Source organism: Mobula birostris, chromosome 13 (assembly GCF_030028105.1).
Source record: "Mobula birostris isolate sMobBir1 chromosome 13, sMobBir1.hap1, whole genome shotgun sequence".
Taxonomy (NCBI): Eukaryota; Metazoa; Chordata; class Chondrichthyes; order Myliobatiformes; family Myliobatidae; genus Mobula; species Mobula birostris.
In genome coordinates, this window is record NC_092382.1 from 5,318,079 (window position 1) to 5,335,791 (window position 17,713).

General features: G+C 46.4%; 1 protein-coding gene across 5 annotated transcripts in view; it reads left to right on the forward strand.

The window, feature by feature from the left end:
* Positions 1–14,719, forward strand: part of LOC140208261 (NACHT, LRR and PYD domains-containing protein 3-like) — a 38,214-nt gene extending 23,495 nt beyond the window's left edge. For all 5 annotated transcript variants that reach the window (XM_072276828.1, XM_072276826.1, XM_072276825.1 and 2 more), the window contains 8 exons: positions 3,475–3,646; positions 3,745–3,810; positions 5,033–6,770; positions 10,104–10,190; positions 10,346–10,516; positions 10,672–10,842; positions 10,998–11,165; positions 11,330–14,719. In XM_072276828.1, the coding sequence (XP_072132929.1) occupies positions 3,475–3,646; positions 3,745–3,810; positions 5,033–6,770; positions 10,104–10,190; positions 10,346–10,516; positions 10,672–10,842; positions 10,998–11,165; positions 11,330–11,417 (2,661 nt within the window). In that variant the 3' untranslated portion in view covers positions 11,418–14,719. The remainder of the gene's footprint in view (positions 1–3,474; positions 3,647–3,744; positions 3,811–5,032; positions 6,771–10,103; positions 10,191–10,345; positions 10,517–10,671; positions 10,843–10,997; positions 11,166–11,329) is intronic.
* The last annotated feature ends 2,994 nt before the right edge of the window (positions 14,720–17,713 follow it).

The window sequence follows — 17,713 nt, forward strand, 5'->3', positions numbered from 1 at the left end:
CTCACACTTGTCTTCATTAAATTCTATCTGCCGATCTCCACTCCACCTTCTTCCAGCTGTTTCAGGTCCCGCTGCAAACTCTGATAAACTTCCTCGCCGTTACTACCTAGATGTTATCCACAGATTTACTGACTCAGTTTACCACATTATCATCCAGATCCATGAAGCACACCACTAGTCATAGACCTCCAGTCAGAGAATCTCTACTGCCTCTTTTAGATTCTCTCACGAATCCAATATCTAAACTAACTTACTACCATGTCATGAATGCCAAGCGACTTAACCTTATTAACCAGGCTCCCATGAGGGACCTTGTCAAAGGCCCTGCTGAAGTCCATGTAGACAACATCCCTCACTTGCCTTCACTGCTCCCCTGGTAACATCCTCGAGAAACCATAAGATTGGTAAGACAAGATATACCAGGTACAAATCAGTGATGACTATACCTGATGAATCCTTGTCCATCCAAATACTCATACCCAGTCCCTTAGAATACCCACCAATAACTTTACCACCACTGTTGTCAGGCTCACGACCCTATAATTCCCCAGCTTATTTCTACAGCCTTTTCAAACAGCAGAACAACATTATCTACCCTCCAATACTTCTGCATCTAACATTTTAAATATCTTTACTGGAACACCTGCAAGCTCTGCACTCGCCTCAGACAAATTATGAAGGAAAACCCTGGGGATTTACCCTCCCTAATCTGCCTCAAGACAGCAACCACCTCCTCCTCTGTATAGAGTCCATGATCTCACTGCAGTTCCGCCTCACTCTAAAGATGCTGTATGTCTCCTGAGTAAATATAACTGTAAAAAATCCATTTTAAGTCTCCCCCATCTACTTCAGCTTCAAGCACAAATGCCCTCTCTGAGCTTCAAGCACAAATGCCCACTCTGAGCTTCAAGCACAAATGCCCACTCTGAGCTTCAAGCACAAATGCCCACTCTGAGCTTCAAGCACAAATGCCCACTCTGAGCTTCAAGAGGACCAATTTAGACCGTTGGAATATTTTTGTTCTAAATACATTTGATGAAGGATTTGGGGTTCTCTTTTCCCTTGTCTGCTGTAGCAAACTCAGGCTGTACTTTCGCCCTCTTGATTTCCTCCTGTAGTAACTCTTGCATTTCCTGTACTCATCAAATGCCTCATTTGATCCTTTGAGCCTATACTTGTGATATGCTCAGGGCCTTGATATCTCTTTTTTTAAAAAAAAAAGAAGAAAACAACATTCCCTAAACGAAGGTACCCTTGTCTTTTATTCTGTCGGGAACATTCAAACTCTTCATTTGTGGTCATTTATGTATTTGAACTCGGTACTCTCAAAATATAGGTTTTGGAGGCCCTACACTTACCAAGCACATCTGTACCAGAAATCAACCAGTCCCAATCCACTTTCATCAGATCCTTTCTGGTACCATTAAAATTGGCTTTTCTCCAATTTAAAGTCTTAACCCAAAGACCAGACCCATCCTTTTCCATAATGATTGTTAAACTGATGTTATTATGATCACCAGATCCAAAGTGTTCTCTTGCACACTCCTCTGTTGCTTGCCCTGTTTTGTTCCCTAATAGGGATTCCAGAATGCACTCTCTCCAGTTGTGACCTGAATATATCGATTACAGAAACTTCCCTGGACACATTTGACCTACACTATCCCATCCAGCCCTTTAACCCAGTGAGTCAGTCAATAAATGGAAAGTCAATTGTCTACCATCAGAATCTTATGTTTCTTGTTTCTGTGAACTCCCTGCACGTTTGTTCTTCTAAATCCCATTGATTATTGGGTGCTCTATAATATAATCCAACTAACATGGTCATCCCTTTCTTAATCCGTAGTTTCACCTATGTAGTCTCATTGGACCAGCTATCCAGTTTGTCCTGTCTGAGCAATGCAGTGACATTTTCTCTGACTAGTTATGCCACCCGTCCCTCTGTAATCCCTCCCACTCTATCGAATCGTGTCTAATGCAACGGAACACTGGAATGCTGAGCTGTTAATCCTGCGCCTCCTCCAACCAAATCACAACAATGGTTACAATGCTGTAATTCAATGTGCTGATCCACATGCTAGGCCGATCTGTCTTTCATACAGTACTCCTTGCATTGAAATAATACGTATTTTGGGAAAAACAATTCTCATCCTTTAGTTTCCTGACTTTGTATGTTGGCTTAACAACATCTTTCCCACACAACCACTCCACCATCCATGCTGGTTCCTCACCCCCTGCAACTCAAGTTTGACACCTCCCCTCTCTCCATGCAGCGCTAACAACCCTTCCCACAGGGGTATCAGTCTGCCTCCAGTTCGGGTGTAAAACGATCACGGCTGTCCAGGCCACAACTTCCTTGGAAGAGAGCCCAAACATCCAAACATCTGAAGCCCTCGGTCATGCACCATCTCATCAGCCAGACGTTAAACTATATTATCGTCCTATTTCAGTCCTCCCCAGCATGGGGCACGGGTAGCAATCTTAAGAACACAACCCTGGAGTTCCTGCACTTCAGTTTAGCATCTAACTCCATGAACTCACTTTGCAGGACCTCATCACACTTACTACTCTTGTCATTGGTACCAACGTGGACCATGACCTCTGGCTGCTCACACTGCCCTTAAGAAAGTTTCAGACTCGAACCGAGATATCCCTGACACACCATCCAGAAATATTGTTCTCGTCAACAGAACCTCCAGTCTGTTTTCCTAACCGCGGAATTCCCCCTGTTAGTTCAGCTCACGCTTCTCACTCGTTCTGAGTCACAAAACCAAACTCGGTATCAGAGGCTTAGTGACCGTGGCTTTCCTCTGCTAGGTCATACCCCGAAACAGAAACCTGTATACCTGTTACAGAGGAGTTTCCTGCAGTGGCTGCCTCTCAGTTACCTGTGTCCTGTGCTTTGGGTATAGCTCCATCCCTGTATAGCCTGTCAGTCAACCTCTCATCCTCTTGAATGATCCTGGGTTCAACCAGCTCCAGCTCCAATTCCTGATCACAGTCTGTAAGAAGCTGCAGCTGGATGCAATTTCCTGAAGGTGTAGTTATCGGGGACACTGGCGGTCTCCCTGCTTTGCCACACCCCGTATGAAGAGCATTCCACTATCCTGCCTGGTATTCTCACTGTTCTAACCATGAAACGGAAGGGAAAATACTATCTAAAATCTACCTAAAGCCTCCGCCTCTCCTCACTGAACCCTCTCTGACACAAACCCTCAACTCCCCTCTCTATTTCTGACTCACTCACACTATGTCTGCTCTGCCTAAACCTTGCCAAGTGGAGGATTCCCCGCAATCTGTGGCGCAGGAAGTCCCGACTGACCTCACTCGCTTCTTTTTAGATACTTTCCTTGCTATGAACACTTCAATGGCTGTTAGATTTCTCTGGCGAGTAGAATGTGCTGGGTCAGTCCATGTTCGGCGTAGATTTGTACCCATCCCTCCACTCCTCAATATATTCCCCATTGTTCATTACAGAGCGTGACTGAGCTGGCGGAGAAGGGAAACCGAGCAGGCGCTTCCAAACTCCTCCTGGATCTGGTGATGGAGAAGGGCTCCGGGGCCCGGAGGGTGATGTGGGAATCCTTTGTGAAACTACACCACCATTTACCGAAGCTGAGCAGAATATTGAATGAAATATGGGAACGTGGTATGGTGAACAATACACTGTGTGTTACAGATGTAAATGCTGATAAATTTACAGTATTACACAGAACAGACTTCATACAGGTTAATCTGTTTGAACAGGTGATGCCCAGTTCGCCTACATGGACACTGAGCGGGGTTTATCTGAAGTGCCCGCACATCTGAAAGGTAAGCGATGGGATAGAAACCTCAAAGTCTTTATTTCTCTCTGTGAATATGTACGCCTGCTTAGCTTTTGTCGGAATCAGGTTTCTGTTGTTGGGTCTGGAGGACCATCGCCCTCAAGCACCGAGCGACGTTTGCAGCTTTCGAGCAGAACCGTCCAAGGTAAGTCCATTGGCCGGCCGCAGGGGACGATGCAAGTTTGCGAATTCTGCGTTCGGCAGCGCCGACGAGAAGCCCTGAGAGTTGCCAGTTCCTAAACTAACTGAAGGCAGAGGGATCCATATGGAACCATGAATCCCAGGTTAGGAAGTCTAACATCACTGCATCCAATGGCAAAACGCAGATCTCCTGGGAATCTCCAACAGTGCGGTGACCCAGAACAGCCTCCATGCATCGGGTCCTCAGAGAAGAGGTGGCTGTGGAGAGGTTATCAAGGCTTTAATACCACTCCTGGCTCAGACTGGATAAGGAATAAATTTTCTTTTCTATTACAAGGTGACCAAATCTGAAAACGTGAGTCCCGAACAACATCTTATAACTGCAATGTGTATTCAATGTGCTGACTGATGTTGGCCTTCTTCACCATCGCAACTCCCTGAGATGCTGCTTTCAGCGAACTATGCACCAACACTCCCACTTTCCACTGTTTAATATCGGTCCAGCGGGAACCTGGCATTTACTGTATATTAGGGGCATTAATAGGAGATGTCAAAAGTAGTTTTCTTTATTTTTTTACATGAGGAGTGGTGTCCGGAAAGCACTGCTGGGGTGGTGGCTAAGGCTGATACATTAGGGTCATTTAAGAGACTCTGAAAAACATGGATGAAAGAAATATTGAAGGTTATGTGTTATGCAGGAGTGAAGGAGTAGAGTGATTGTGGACTTGGTTAATAAGGTCAGTACAATATCCCCTCTTTTGCAGAAGATAACCAGTGAAGGGATTGTGTATCACACTCAAAGTACAACCACAACAGTGAACTATCCAGGATTGTGCGCGTTGACCTCATCGGCGGGCGGGGGGGGGGGGGGGGTAGTGCAAATGTAACCTTGAGGAAAGATGTCAAACCAATGGGCGGGGAAATTATTTTGCTCAAGGATTCATTTTCAGCACTGTATATCAGAATTTTGCCTGAACTTCAGCAAAGTTTTATCGAGAGTAAATGTTTTGGAAAGCTCAGGAACATTACAATAGACACTTACAAACTGTTTTTTTTAATGTCCTAAGATGTTCAACAGAAACACAAGGAGACTCTGCGGACACAAACTGAAACACTGAGAGTGAACACAATCCTGATGAGGGAGAAGGTGAAGGTTTTCCAGCTGGTTGATCGATACGCTGAGCTCACAGTCATTTCTACTGTTCGAGATCGGAGACTGGTGGAACATGAGCTGCTGGCAAGAGGCAGAGACCACGAGGAGTGGAGAGAGGAACATCTCCGCAGAGAGCTGGAAAAAATCCTGACTGATCAGTTGTTCCAGAGCAGCTTTTCCCGGAGTAATTCTAAATCTGGGAGTTCGGCAGCAGTGGCCGGAGTCGCGGGGATCGGGAAAACAACAATGGTACAAAAGATTGTTTATGACTGGGCCACGGGGAAAATATACCAACAATTCCAGTTTGTCTTCAGTTTCAAATTCCGAGATTTAAACTCCATTAACTGGAGAATAAACCTGAAAGAACTGATTCTGGATCAGTATCCTTACTTTGGGAATATCCTGAGAGAGGTCTGGAAGAACCCAGAGGGATTGCTATTTATATTCGATGGCTTGGATGAATTCGAGCACAGAATCGATTTTGCTGACAGTCGGAGAGACACAGGACCTCAGTACACATGCACAGATCCTGAATTCCGGTGCAAGGTGTCTGACATTGTGTACAGTTTAATCCAGCACAAGCTGCTCCCAGGGTGTTCAGTGCTGGTGACCACACGTCCCACTGCGTTACATTTATTGGAAAAGGCGGAGATCGGTGTTTGGGCTGAAATCCTGGGATTTGTTGGTGAGGAACGGAAGGAATATTTCATCAGGCATTTTGAAGATCAGACAGTGGCAGAAGCTGTTTTCAAACACGTGAAGGAGAACGAGATCCTGTACACCATGAGCTACAACCCCTCCTACTGCTGGATCCTCGCTCTGGCACTGGGCCCCTTCTTCACACAAAGAGTCAGGGACCCGCAGCGAGTTCCCAAGACCATCACCCAACTGTACTCCTACTGTATTTACAACATCCTGAAAAACCACGGCCGTGAGATTGAGAACCCCCGTGATGTGTTACTCAGGGTCGGTCAGATGGCCTTCAGAGGAGTGTCCGATAAGAAGATTGTGTTTACAGATGGAGATTTGATCAACTACAATCTGCAGCCTTCCCAGTTCCTGTCCGGGTTCCTGATGGAGCTTTTGGAGAGAGAGGATTCTGCCCGGAGCGTGGTGTACACATTCCCACACCTCACCGTCCAAGAATTTGTAGCTGCAGTCGCACAATTCCTGACTATATGTCCCAGGGATATCTTGAAATTCCTCACTGAAGCCCACAGCACTACAGATGGACGATTTGAGGTATTTCTCCGTTTTGTTGCTGGTCTCTCCTCCCCAATGACAACTCGGGGCCTGGAAGAGTTTCTGGGTCCATTTCCTCATCAGACAACCTGCCGGGTGATTGACTGGGTGAAGGAGGAATTTAAACGCCAGGTTCGATACACATGGAATAAAGCTGGCAAAAGGAGCTTCCTGAATACATTGCACTACCTGTTTGAGTCTCAGAATCGTGGACTGGCTCAGGCCACACTGGGATCTGTGGAAACACTTTCATTCAGTGGAATGACACTGACCCCGATTGACTGCGCGGTCCTGTCTCATGTCATCGGACACTGTGATACAATAAAACACCTCGACTTGCAGTACTGCCACATTCAGTGTGAAGAAATCCAGCGTCTGGGACCCGGGCTACACAAGTGCCAGGAGTTGGGGTAACTTAATTTATGTATCACTTTGAACTGTAAAGTTGTTCCTTTGTGTTGTTTCAATAGTAAAGGATTTGGGAAAACACTGGAGAAAACCAGACTGTCCAGATTGTGACAAGAACGAAAGGAGAGCCTTAGGCAATGGAGATCACCTCTGTGGCCATCCCCCTTAACAATAAGTACTCCATTTTGACTACTGGTGTGAGGAACGACAACCTGGGGGAAGCAACAGTGGCAGGTCTGGAAGAGAATGGCAGCATTAATAGGAGATTCGATACTTGAAAAACAAATAGGAGATCCTGTGGACGCCTAAAAGAAACACAGTTTGCCTCCCAGGTGCTAGGGTTTGTGATGTTCTGAACGTGTTCAAAATACTGTATCCTGAAATCGGTCGTGGTACGCATTGGTACCAAAGACATAAGTAGAAAAATGGAAGAGGTCCTGAAAGCAGAACACAGGGAGTTAGGAAGCTGGTCCTCAAGGTTAGTAATCTCGGGATTGCTGCCTGTGCCACGCAACAGTGAGGATTGGAATAGAATGAGGTAGAGGATAAATGTGTGGTTGAAGGATTGTAGCAGGGGGCCGGGATTCAGATTTCTGGAACTTTGGGACCTCTTTTGGGGCAGGTGTGATCAGTACTAAAAGGGCGCATTGCACCTGAGTGTGAGCGGTCTAATATCCTGACGGGAAGGTTTGCTAATGTTATTGCGGAGGTTTGAAACTAGATGTTCTCGGCGGTGTGATGCGAAGTGAAGAGGGGGAGGATGAGGCGGTTTGCACACAAGCAGAGACAGCCTGTACGAAGTTTCTGAGGAAGGATAGGCAGATCATAAAGCAAAGATGCATTCAGCCTGATGGTTTGAGATGTGTCGTTTTTAATACAAGGGATATCATAAACAAGGCGGATGGACTGAGAACGTGGATCAATGCATGGAACTGTGACGTTGTGGCCATTACAGAGAATGGATGTCTCAGGAGCAGGAATGGCTGTTGAGTGTGCCGGGCTTTAGGTGTTTCAAAAGGGACAGGGAGAGAGGCAGAAGAGGTGGGGGCATGGCATTGCTAATAAGAGATAGTGTCACAGGTGCAGGAAAGTCGGAATCCATGGAAGGAGTATCTGCTCAGTCATTGTGGGTGGATGTCAGAATCAGAAAGGGGACAATAACTTTACTCTTATATAGGCCCCAACAGTAACAGAGACATCAAGGAGCAGGTATGGAGGCAGATTCTGGAATGGTGCAATTATAATAGAGTTGTTATGATGTGTGATTTTAACAATCCTAATATTGACTGGCATTCCAATAGAGCAAGTGGTTTGGATGGGCTGGAGTTTGTTATGTGTGCTCAGGAAGGCTTCCTGACGCAAAATGTAGATGAACCAACTAGAGGAGAGGCTGTACTTGATCTGGTATTGGGAAATGGACCTGCTCAGGTGTCGGATCTCTCGGTGGGAGAGTATTTTGGAGGTAGTGATGACAATTCTTATCTTCTTTACCATAGCGCTGGAGAGGTATAGGAGAGACAATTTGAGAAAACATTTAATTGGGGTAGAGGGAAATATGATGCTATTAGGCAGGAACTTACATGGTATCATAAATTGAGAGGAGATATTCTCAGGGAAATGTACAGCGTAAGTGTGTCAAATTTTCAGGGACCATTCAGGATGCTGCCTGGGTTGGAGAGCATGCCTCATGAGAATAGCCTGAGTGAACACGGTCTTTACTTCTTGGAACAAAGGAGGTTGAGATGTGACCTGATCGAGGTGTATAGGATGAGGAGAGGCATTGTTTGTGTGGATAGCCAGAGGCTTGTTTCCGGGGCTGAAATGGTTAACAGGATGGAGCATCGTTTTAAGGTGCTTGAATGTCGGTAAAAGGGTGATGTCAAATGAAATTTCTCACACAAAGAGCAGTGGGTGGTAGAGGCGTACAAAATAGAGTCTTTTAAGAGACTCTTAGATAGATACAGGGCACAAATGGCTAACACGAGTGGGTACATAGTTTTAAGGTGCTTAGGTGCAGATACAGAGAGGATGTTAGGGGTAGTTTATCACACAGAAAATGGTGGCTGCGTGGAATGCAATGCCAGTGACAGTGGTGGAGCTGGATACAAAAGTGCCTTTTAATAGACACTAAGGAAGGTAAATTGAGTTTAGAAAAATAGACGGCTATACCGTAGGGGAAATCTGGGCAACTTCGAGAGCAGGTTCCATACTCGGCACAATATTGTGGGCTGAGGGACCTGTAACGTGCTATAGAATTCTATGTTCTATGTTCTGAATGACCAGGGAATTGGTCAGTAATTTCACCAGGAAGCAAGGGTTGTGGGTTTATGCGAAGAGATTTTGGAGACTTCAGCAGATCAGTGATCAACGAGCATTGGTTGAATCGCTGTAAATCATAGGCATGGCCGTGTTTCTCTCTGGCTGTGACAGTATTCCTTCTATCTGCTACTTACACCCAGACAGATACTGACTGCAGCAGGAGATTCGGAGCTTCATGCTCTCTTCCCCATAAAGAACAAAAGAGGGTCACCGGACTGTCCCATTCCGAGTGAGAGAGATACCTGCGTGAGAGCCTCCTCTCCCTGCCTTCCCCGTGTGTCACTATCTCCATCACTCCACCTGTTTGTCTTTGCTCACAACAAGATACCCAGACCCATGTGGGCAACTCTTCTCTGGAATATCTGTTTCAATTCAGAATTGCCCCTTCCGTGTGACCTACATCTGCATCACATCCTCTCTTACACACCCCCTTCCTCTTGTGGGACCTCACTTCCCTATTTCCTGTCCTCCTGTGAGATGTCTCTTCCTGCTTCCTCCATCCTCTTCTCTGACCTCTCTTCCCCGTCCCTCTTGGGCCTCTGAGATCTGTTCCCCATCCCCCTTCCTCAAGTGGGATCTCTCTTTTCCATCCTCTTTCCTCGTGGGATCTCTCTCCCCTACATCCTCCTCGGGTGGGATCTCTCTTCCCTACATCCTCCTCGGGTGGGATCTCTCTTCCCCATCCTATTATGCTGGTGGGGGTCCCTCACGCCATCCCGTTGATATTTTATCATCCACAACTCCTCCTCACTGTGGGATTTTCCCCTAACCTTCATTCCTGCTCCACCTGACCATCTTACCCTGTGGGGAGTTTACAGGGTCACGCCGACAGACTAAATTACCGACATTCGGTGAATACCCTGGAGCTGGGCAGTGAGGGACATTGACAGTGATGGGAACTCTGATCAGTGATTTACTGAAGGGTTTAATGTTTCCTGAAATATCCGAGTGAGAGAAATTCCCTCAGACCCACAGTTTGAATCACTTTGTTCATCAATTTGTCTGTTTGTCTTTAGACTGAGTAGTAATGACCTGGGAGATTCAGGAGTGAAACTGGTGTCTGCGGCTCTGAGGAACCCAGAGTGTAAAATACAGACTCTGTGGTAAGTACCAGACTGTGGGAGATTGTGTTTACAGTCACTGGGTGTCTGACACTGAACATTAATGTGATCAGTAATTGTGTTACTGATAAACACTGGGGATTTGTACCGTCTCCTGTCTCTCTGTGTCCTTCGTCCTCTCTCTCTCTCATCTCCAGGCTGAGGGAGGTCGGTCTCACAGATTCTGGTGCCGAGGATCTCGTCTCCGCTCTCAGTACAAACCCATCACTGACGGAGCTGAACCTGAGTGACAATAAACTGGGAGATTCAGGAGTGAAACTGGTGTCTGCGGCTCTGAGGAACCCGGAGTGTAAAATACAGAAACTGGGGTAAGTACCAGACTGTGGGAGATTGTGTTTACAGTCACTGGGTGTCCAACACTGAACATTAATGTGATCAGTAATTGTGTTACTGGTAAACACTGGGGATTTGTACCATCTCCTGTCTCTCTGTGTCCTTCACCCTCACTCTCTCTCATCTCCAGTCTGAGGAAGGTCCGTCTCACAGATTCTGGTGCCAAGGATCTCGTCTCCGCTCTCAGTACAAACCCATCACTGACGGAGCTGGACCTGAGTGGTAATGCGCTGGGAGATTCAGGAGTGAAACTGGTGTCTGCGGCTCTGAGGAACCCAGAGTGTAAAATACAGAAACTGGAGTAAGTACCATACTGTGGGAGATTGTGTTTACAGTCACTGGGTGTCTTATACTGAACATTAATGTGATGAGTAATTGTGTTACTGATAAACACTGGGGATTTGTACCGTCTCCTGTCTCTCTGTGTCCTTCACCCTCACTCTCTCTCATCTCCAGGCTGTACAATATCGGTGTCACAGATTCTGGTGCCGAGGATCTCGCCTCCGCTCTCAGGACAAACCGATCACTGACGGGGCTGAACCTGGGTTACAACTCGCTGACAGACGGATCTGTCCCCGCTCTCCGCTGCCTCATACTGACCCTCCCGAGTCTGGAACGGATCTGGTGAGTGTTTGTGTTAATGTTCAATGTGATAAAATATCAGCGGATCCGCGGGTTTTCTGGTAATATTTGTCTGTGAGTGTTGTTGAAACATTAACCCCAGTCCCCTGTTACTGACACTGTTGTATAATCTATTTATTTCATCTACATTCTTCCACCTGTTTTAGGTTACGGTACAATCAGTTCAGTTGGATTGGGAAGAAGGAACTGAGGCCTCTGCAGGAACTCAGACCAGAAGTAAGAGTGGACCTGTGAACATCGTAATGGGTGAACATCCCCAACCTCGTGATGGGGACGCTTTGGCCGATTTCCCGGCGTCCCCTTTAACGTCCGCCCTCCCCTTTAATGGCCGCAATCCAAGTTTCATCCCACACGGTTCTGATGGACCCCGGCTCCAGCTGAGCACTATGTGACGTCAGAGTGTCCCGCAGTCATGTAGCAACACAGACAAAATACAGGAGGAACTATGCTGCATCTATAGGAAAGATCACAATGAACGTTTACGGCTGTGACCCTTCATTTGGACGTAATTCCGTCTCCTGTCCAGCAGCGTAATTCCACCGGACATCTGGGTGCAGTTTTTCCCTGGGAGACCCTGGGAGCTCAATTCAGGACAACCGTGTACCGGGTGTTAGTATCCGTGGAGAGAATCCTTTTGCTCCCTTCAGTGAGGGTGATACATTCCCTATTCTGATGAATAAAGTGATGTTAGATTGACAAAAGCTCTTGGGAAAGACCCTGGATCTGCAGCAATCTCGGACACTGCCCCGACGTGTGATTTTAGAATCATCGTTGCCCCAATGCAGAGAGACAGTAAGAAATAAGACTGATTATTCAACCTGTCGCCAGTCAGTTCATTGTGTGTGACTGTGATTGAATCAGGAACTGCTCTAACTTCTTCTCTTAGTGTTCGACTTGAGTCTCATTTGAGGAAAACAGTTGCCTGAGGTTACTGCTGCCTCATGCACCCCGTGTACTGCAACAGTGCCCAAGATCTCGTTTCGCCACACCCGCACTCTATCCGCTTACCGGTCCCGCGCTCACCACGTGATCCTGAAATCCCGCGCTCACCACGCTCCCTGCCCTCTGCGCTTTCCTAGCCCATGCTCCCAGACCCTTCCCACGCCCGCTCCACCTGTGTGCGCTCCCTGCGCTCTCTGCCTCCCAACTCTCTCCGAACCTTCCCCACTGCACAGCTCATATCCCTGCACTGTTGTGTTATCCCCCAGCCTATCTACGACTCTCTCAAATGACCTTAATATATCTGGCTCAATTACTCCCCTCGGCAGAGCATTCCAAGCACCTAGCACTCGTTAAAATGAAACACCTTCCTTTAATCTTCTTCCACACTGTAAAATTATGTGCCTCACTTAACACTTCTTCAAATTTTCTGTATGTGCCTCTACCACCATCCCATGCTCCACACTCCGTTAAAAAAAAACCTGGCTCTCACACCTCCTTTGCATTTTCCCCCATCTCAACTTAAATGTATCAGAACCAGAATCAACTCTGATGTCACCGGGATATTTCGTGAAATTCGGTAACTTTACCGCAGCAGGATCATGAAATAGATGATCAATAAATATAGTGAAAATACAGAATTGCACTAAATATATGTTATTAAATAATTAAGTTACAAATAACCAGTGCAAAGAAATAGAAACACTTTTTTATTAAGTAGTGAGGTAGAGTTAATAGGTTCAATGTCCATTTAGAAGTCGGATGGCAGAGGCGAAGGAGCTGTTCCTGAATGGCTGAGTGCGTGCCCTCAGCCTTTGGTACCTGATTCCGGACAGTACCAGCGTGATGAGGGCATGTCCTGGGTGATGAACACTACCTTTCTACGGCATCGCTCCTTGAGGATGTCTCGCATGTTACGAAGGCTTATACTCATGATAGAGCTGACTAATCTTATAAGTTTCTACAACTTACTTCGATCTTGCGCTGTTGCGCCCCCTGCTACTATCAGACAGTGATGCAGCCAATCAGAATGCTCTTCACGGTATATTTGTAGATGTTTTCGAGTGCTTTAGTTGACAAAACAAATCTTCTATACTCTGAATGAAATATAGCAGCTGTCTCCACTTCTTTAATGCGGCATCAATATGTTGCCTCCGGGTTGGATTCTCAGAGATGTTGACACCCAGAAGCTGAAACTGCTCACGCACTCCACTCTGATCCCACTATGAGAAAAGGTCTATGTTCCCTCTCATTACCCTTTCTGAAGTCCACAATGAGCTCTCTGGTTTGCTGACGTTGTGTGCAGGTTGTTGCTGCGACACCACTCAACCAACTGGAATTTTGCACTCCTGAACGTCCTTCTGTCACCGTCTGAAATTCTGCCAACAAATGTATCATCGGCAAATTTATAGATAGCATCAAAGCTGTGCTTAGCAACGCGTCGTGGGTGCAGAAAGAGTAGAGCAGTGGGCTAAGAAGTCGAGGATCCAGTTGCAGAGGGAGATACAGAGGCCTCAGTTCTGTAACGTTCTGATCAGGGCTGTAGGAATGATGGTGTTAAATACTGAGTTATAGTCAGTAAGCAGCATCTTGTATAGGTATTTGCATTTTCCAGGTGTTCCAAGGCTGCCTGGAGAGCCATTGAGGTCGCATCTACTGTAGCCTTCTAGTGGTGGTAGGCTCTATGTCCTTCCCGAGAGAGGCGCTGAGTGTAGCCATGACCAACCTCTCAAAGCATTTCATCACAGTGGACGTGATTGCCTCTGGACTATAGTCATTAAGGCAGCTCACGCTACCCTTCTTGGGCACTGGTATAATTGTTGCCCTTTTGAAGCAGATAAGAACTTACCACTGTAGCAATGAGAGACTGAAGATGTCTCAGAAGATCCCCGTCAGTTGGTTAGCCCATGTTTTCAGAACCTCACCAGGTACTCCATTGGGCTCAGCCGCCTTGCGAGGGTTCTTCAGATATTCGGCATGATATCTAAAACTTCGGCAGATTTCTGCAGATATGTACTAGATAGTGTATTGACCGGCTGAATCATGGCCTGTAAACAAAATCCTACAAAGGTAGTGGATTAAGCCCAGTACATCACGGGTAAATCTATCCCAACCATTGAGCACATCGACATGAGACGTTGCCATGGAAAAGCAGCATCGCTCATCAAAGTTCCTCACCACCCAGAGCATGCTCTACTCTCTCTGCTGCCATCAGGTAGAAGGTACAAGAGCCTCTGGACTCGCATCACCAGGTTCAAGAACAATTGTTACACCGCAGATATTAGGCTTTTGAACAAAGTGTATAACTACACTTATTTGCCCATCCATTGAGATGTTTCCTCAGCCAATAGTCACTTTAAGGACTCCTTATCCTGTTACTTCACATTCTCGTCATTTATTGCTATTTATTTACATTTGAACAGTTTCCTGTCTTTAGTACTTTAATGGTTCTTACACTTACCCCATTATCGTTACTATTTTATAGATTTGCTGTGCATTCCTGCTGGAAAATGAATCTCGAAGTGGCTTAGGGACATGCATGTACTGTGAAATTAAAATAAAATATGACAGATATGTATGTTGATAATAAAATTAACTTAAAAGAAATCCTCCAGTTTCAAATGGATGTCCCTCTATTCTGAGGTTCTGCCCTCTGGTTCTAGACTCCCCCAGTATAGGAAAAATCCTCTTCACACACAGTCTGCCACAGCCTTTCAACATTCGATAGGTTTCAATGAGATTCTCCCCCTACTTGATACCCCTAGTTTCCAGCAAGTATAGACCCAGTGCCTTCAAGTGGTCTGGAATCATTTCCCGAAACTCCTTTGAACGCCTTCCAATGATAACACATCTTTCCTGAGATCTTGAATTGGCCTGTTCTGTCTCCGAGAAAAGCACATCCTGCTTGCGTCCTTCTGAGTTCTGTACTCTGTGCCTTGACCGATGAAGGCCGGCATGTCCTATGCCTGTTTCATCACGTGAGATCTGCCTGAGTAACCATCGCTGCTCTGACTACGTGAAACAAAAGATTCAGCAGACACAAAATTCAATAGCCTGCTTTTTGATTTGCCCTGTGTGAGCCCTCTGAGTCTCACAATGCACAGTGTTTAGTCCACTGTCTTCACAATTAAATGCCCAGTTATACCAATCCTGCACTCATTTACTTTCACCACAACCCGGAATTTGACCCCTGTGGACAAGAACGTGAATCGAAGGTCTATAGCAGGGCCTAACCATAGGATTGGACTGTGAATGGCAAGACCCTGTCTGGCCGAAGTGACGGTGTCTGTGCTTTAACGACTCTCGCGTGTTTTTAACTAATCTCGCGTGGCGCGCCCCTTGTCTACCTCATGTCGAACCCTTGCAGAGTGGTCAGCTGAATCGTAAACCTGCCTCTTTCTGTATCCCTCACTACCCTACCCACTGTATTCCATTAAGTTCCCTATACGAAGTGCGAACTCCTCAACGCGGCCAACAGCTAAACATTTCCCATCTGCTCTTTATCTCTGCTGCTTGGCTCCGTGTCGTATACGCAAGAGAGTGGAATAAAGCGGTACTGCAGGGCAACAGGTCCTTCGGCCCACAACGACTGTGCTGAACACAATGCCAAACTAAACTAGTCCCTTGTGCCTGCACATGGTCCACATTCCTAGTTTCCCGATGCAGTTTTGGCCTCCAACGTCCGACAACCCTTTCCAACCACCCCCACCCACAGATGCTGCTCGACCAGCTGAGTTCCTTCAGCAGATTGTGTGTCGCTCTCCACTCCATTGTGTGTCCGAGAAGATGGTCAGACAGGTTGGAATTTAGCCCTGGCATGGTGAGACGATCAACCTATTCCCGGTCTGTACTCTCCTCTGTTCTATAAACCAAGCTGGGGACACAGAGGGGAGAGAGAGGAGATGGCCATTTCCGAGGGAGAGGGAATGGTGAGGCAGTGTTAGGGAGGTGATGATTGCTGATGGTAATTTTATGAAGTAGTTAACCTCCCTCTTCTGCCATCTCCGCAGGTCTCTCTTCCCATCTGTGGATAGCATTTGTCCACTTTTTCAAAGATTGGAGAGTTTCTCTTTATTCGTCCGGGATTGTGTTCAGGAATTGCGAGTTAATGTTGCAGCGACACAAAATTCTGATTAGACCACACGAGGTATTGTGGGCACATTTGGTCAATTCATCATTGGATGAATTAGGAAGTTTGATAGAGGACGCCGAGGTGATTTACCAGGATGCTGCATGGATCAGAGACGATAACTTATGGGGAGAAGCTAAGCAAGCGAGGGCTTTTCTCTTTGGAGAAAAGTAGGATGACAGATGCCTTAATAGATGTGTACAAGATGATAAAATGGCACACATAGAGTGAACAACTGGGCGTCTTTCACCCACGGCAGAAATTCTAATCGGAGAGGACAGAATTTAAAAGGGATTGCAGGGAATTATAAGGGGGATACAAGAGGTAGTTGTTTTTTATACACAGAGTGTGGTGGGTCTGTGGAATGCACTGCCGGGGTGCTGATGGAGGCAGATATTTTGGGGACATTTAAGAGACTCTTAGATAAGCACATGGATGAATGAAAAATGAGGGCTGTGTTGGAGAGTAAATTGACCTTCCAAATGTCAACAGAACATTATAGGCTGAAACGCCTCTGCTGTTATATGTTCTATAATCCTGATTTTGATCCTGTCTGACTGAACTCCTGCTCCTCTTTCTGATGTTTATATGTCATGACGGATCGCCCACCCCCAGACCCTGCTGAACTCAGACCTCGGGCCCTGAGCTCAGGATGGCTCCCCACCCCATCACACTTCTTAACAACGTAGGAAAGAGAGGATAGAGGAACAAACAGAGGAAGAAATATCGTGAGAGGTATGGAGAGTCAGCGGTAAATAGAGAAAGGGAGGAGAAAGGTTGAGAAAGGGATTTGTATTGAGAGAAGGAGATGGAGAGAAAGAGAAGGACAAACATTGAGGGGAAAATTTACAGGGAAAGAGAAAAAAAATCAAGAGGGAGAGGAAGATCCTGATTGAGCGAGAAGGAGAAGCACCGAGAGAGTTTGAGAGAGAAGGCAGAAACAGCAATAGAGATAAAGGGAGCTGAAGAAATATTAAATGTGTCCATCCATCTACACCCCCTCCCCTACCTCCGCTCTCTCTCTCCTCTCTCTTTCTCTCTCCCCCTCACCTAGTACCTCTCTCTCACTTTCTCTCTCTCCCTCTCTCTCTCCCTCTCTCGTTTTCCATCCCCCTTCCTGTCCCTCTGCCAATCCCCCTCTTACACACAGTGCTGCTGAGATCCATGCTGTACGCAGATTACCGGAGCTCTTTTGACATAATGCGGCCATCCTGGAAGTAATCTAATTTGCCTAATTTGACGAAACAAGGTCTACCGTGACCTCAATGTTAACGCGCTTGATGGGTTTGAGAAACATAGAAACATGGAAACATAGAGAACCTGCAGCACAATACAGGCCCTTCGGCCCACAAAGCTGTGCCAAACATGTCCCTATCTTAGAAATTACTAGGGTAACACATAGCCCTCTATTTTTCTAAGCTCCATGTACCTAGCCTAAAGTCGCTTAAAAGACCCTATTGTA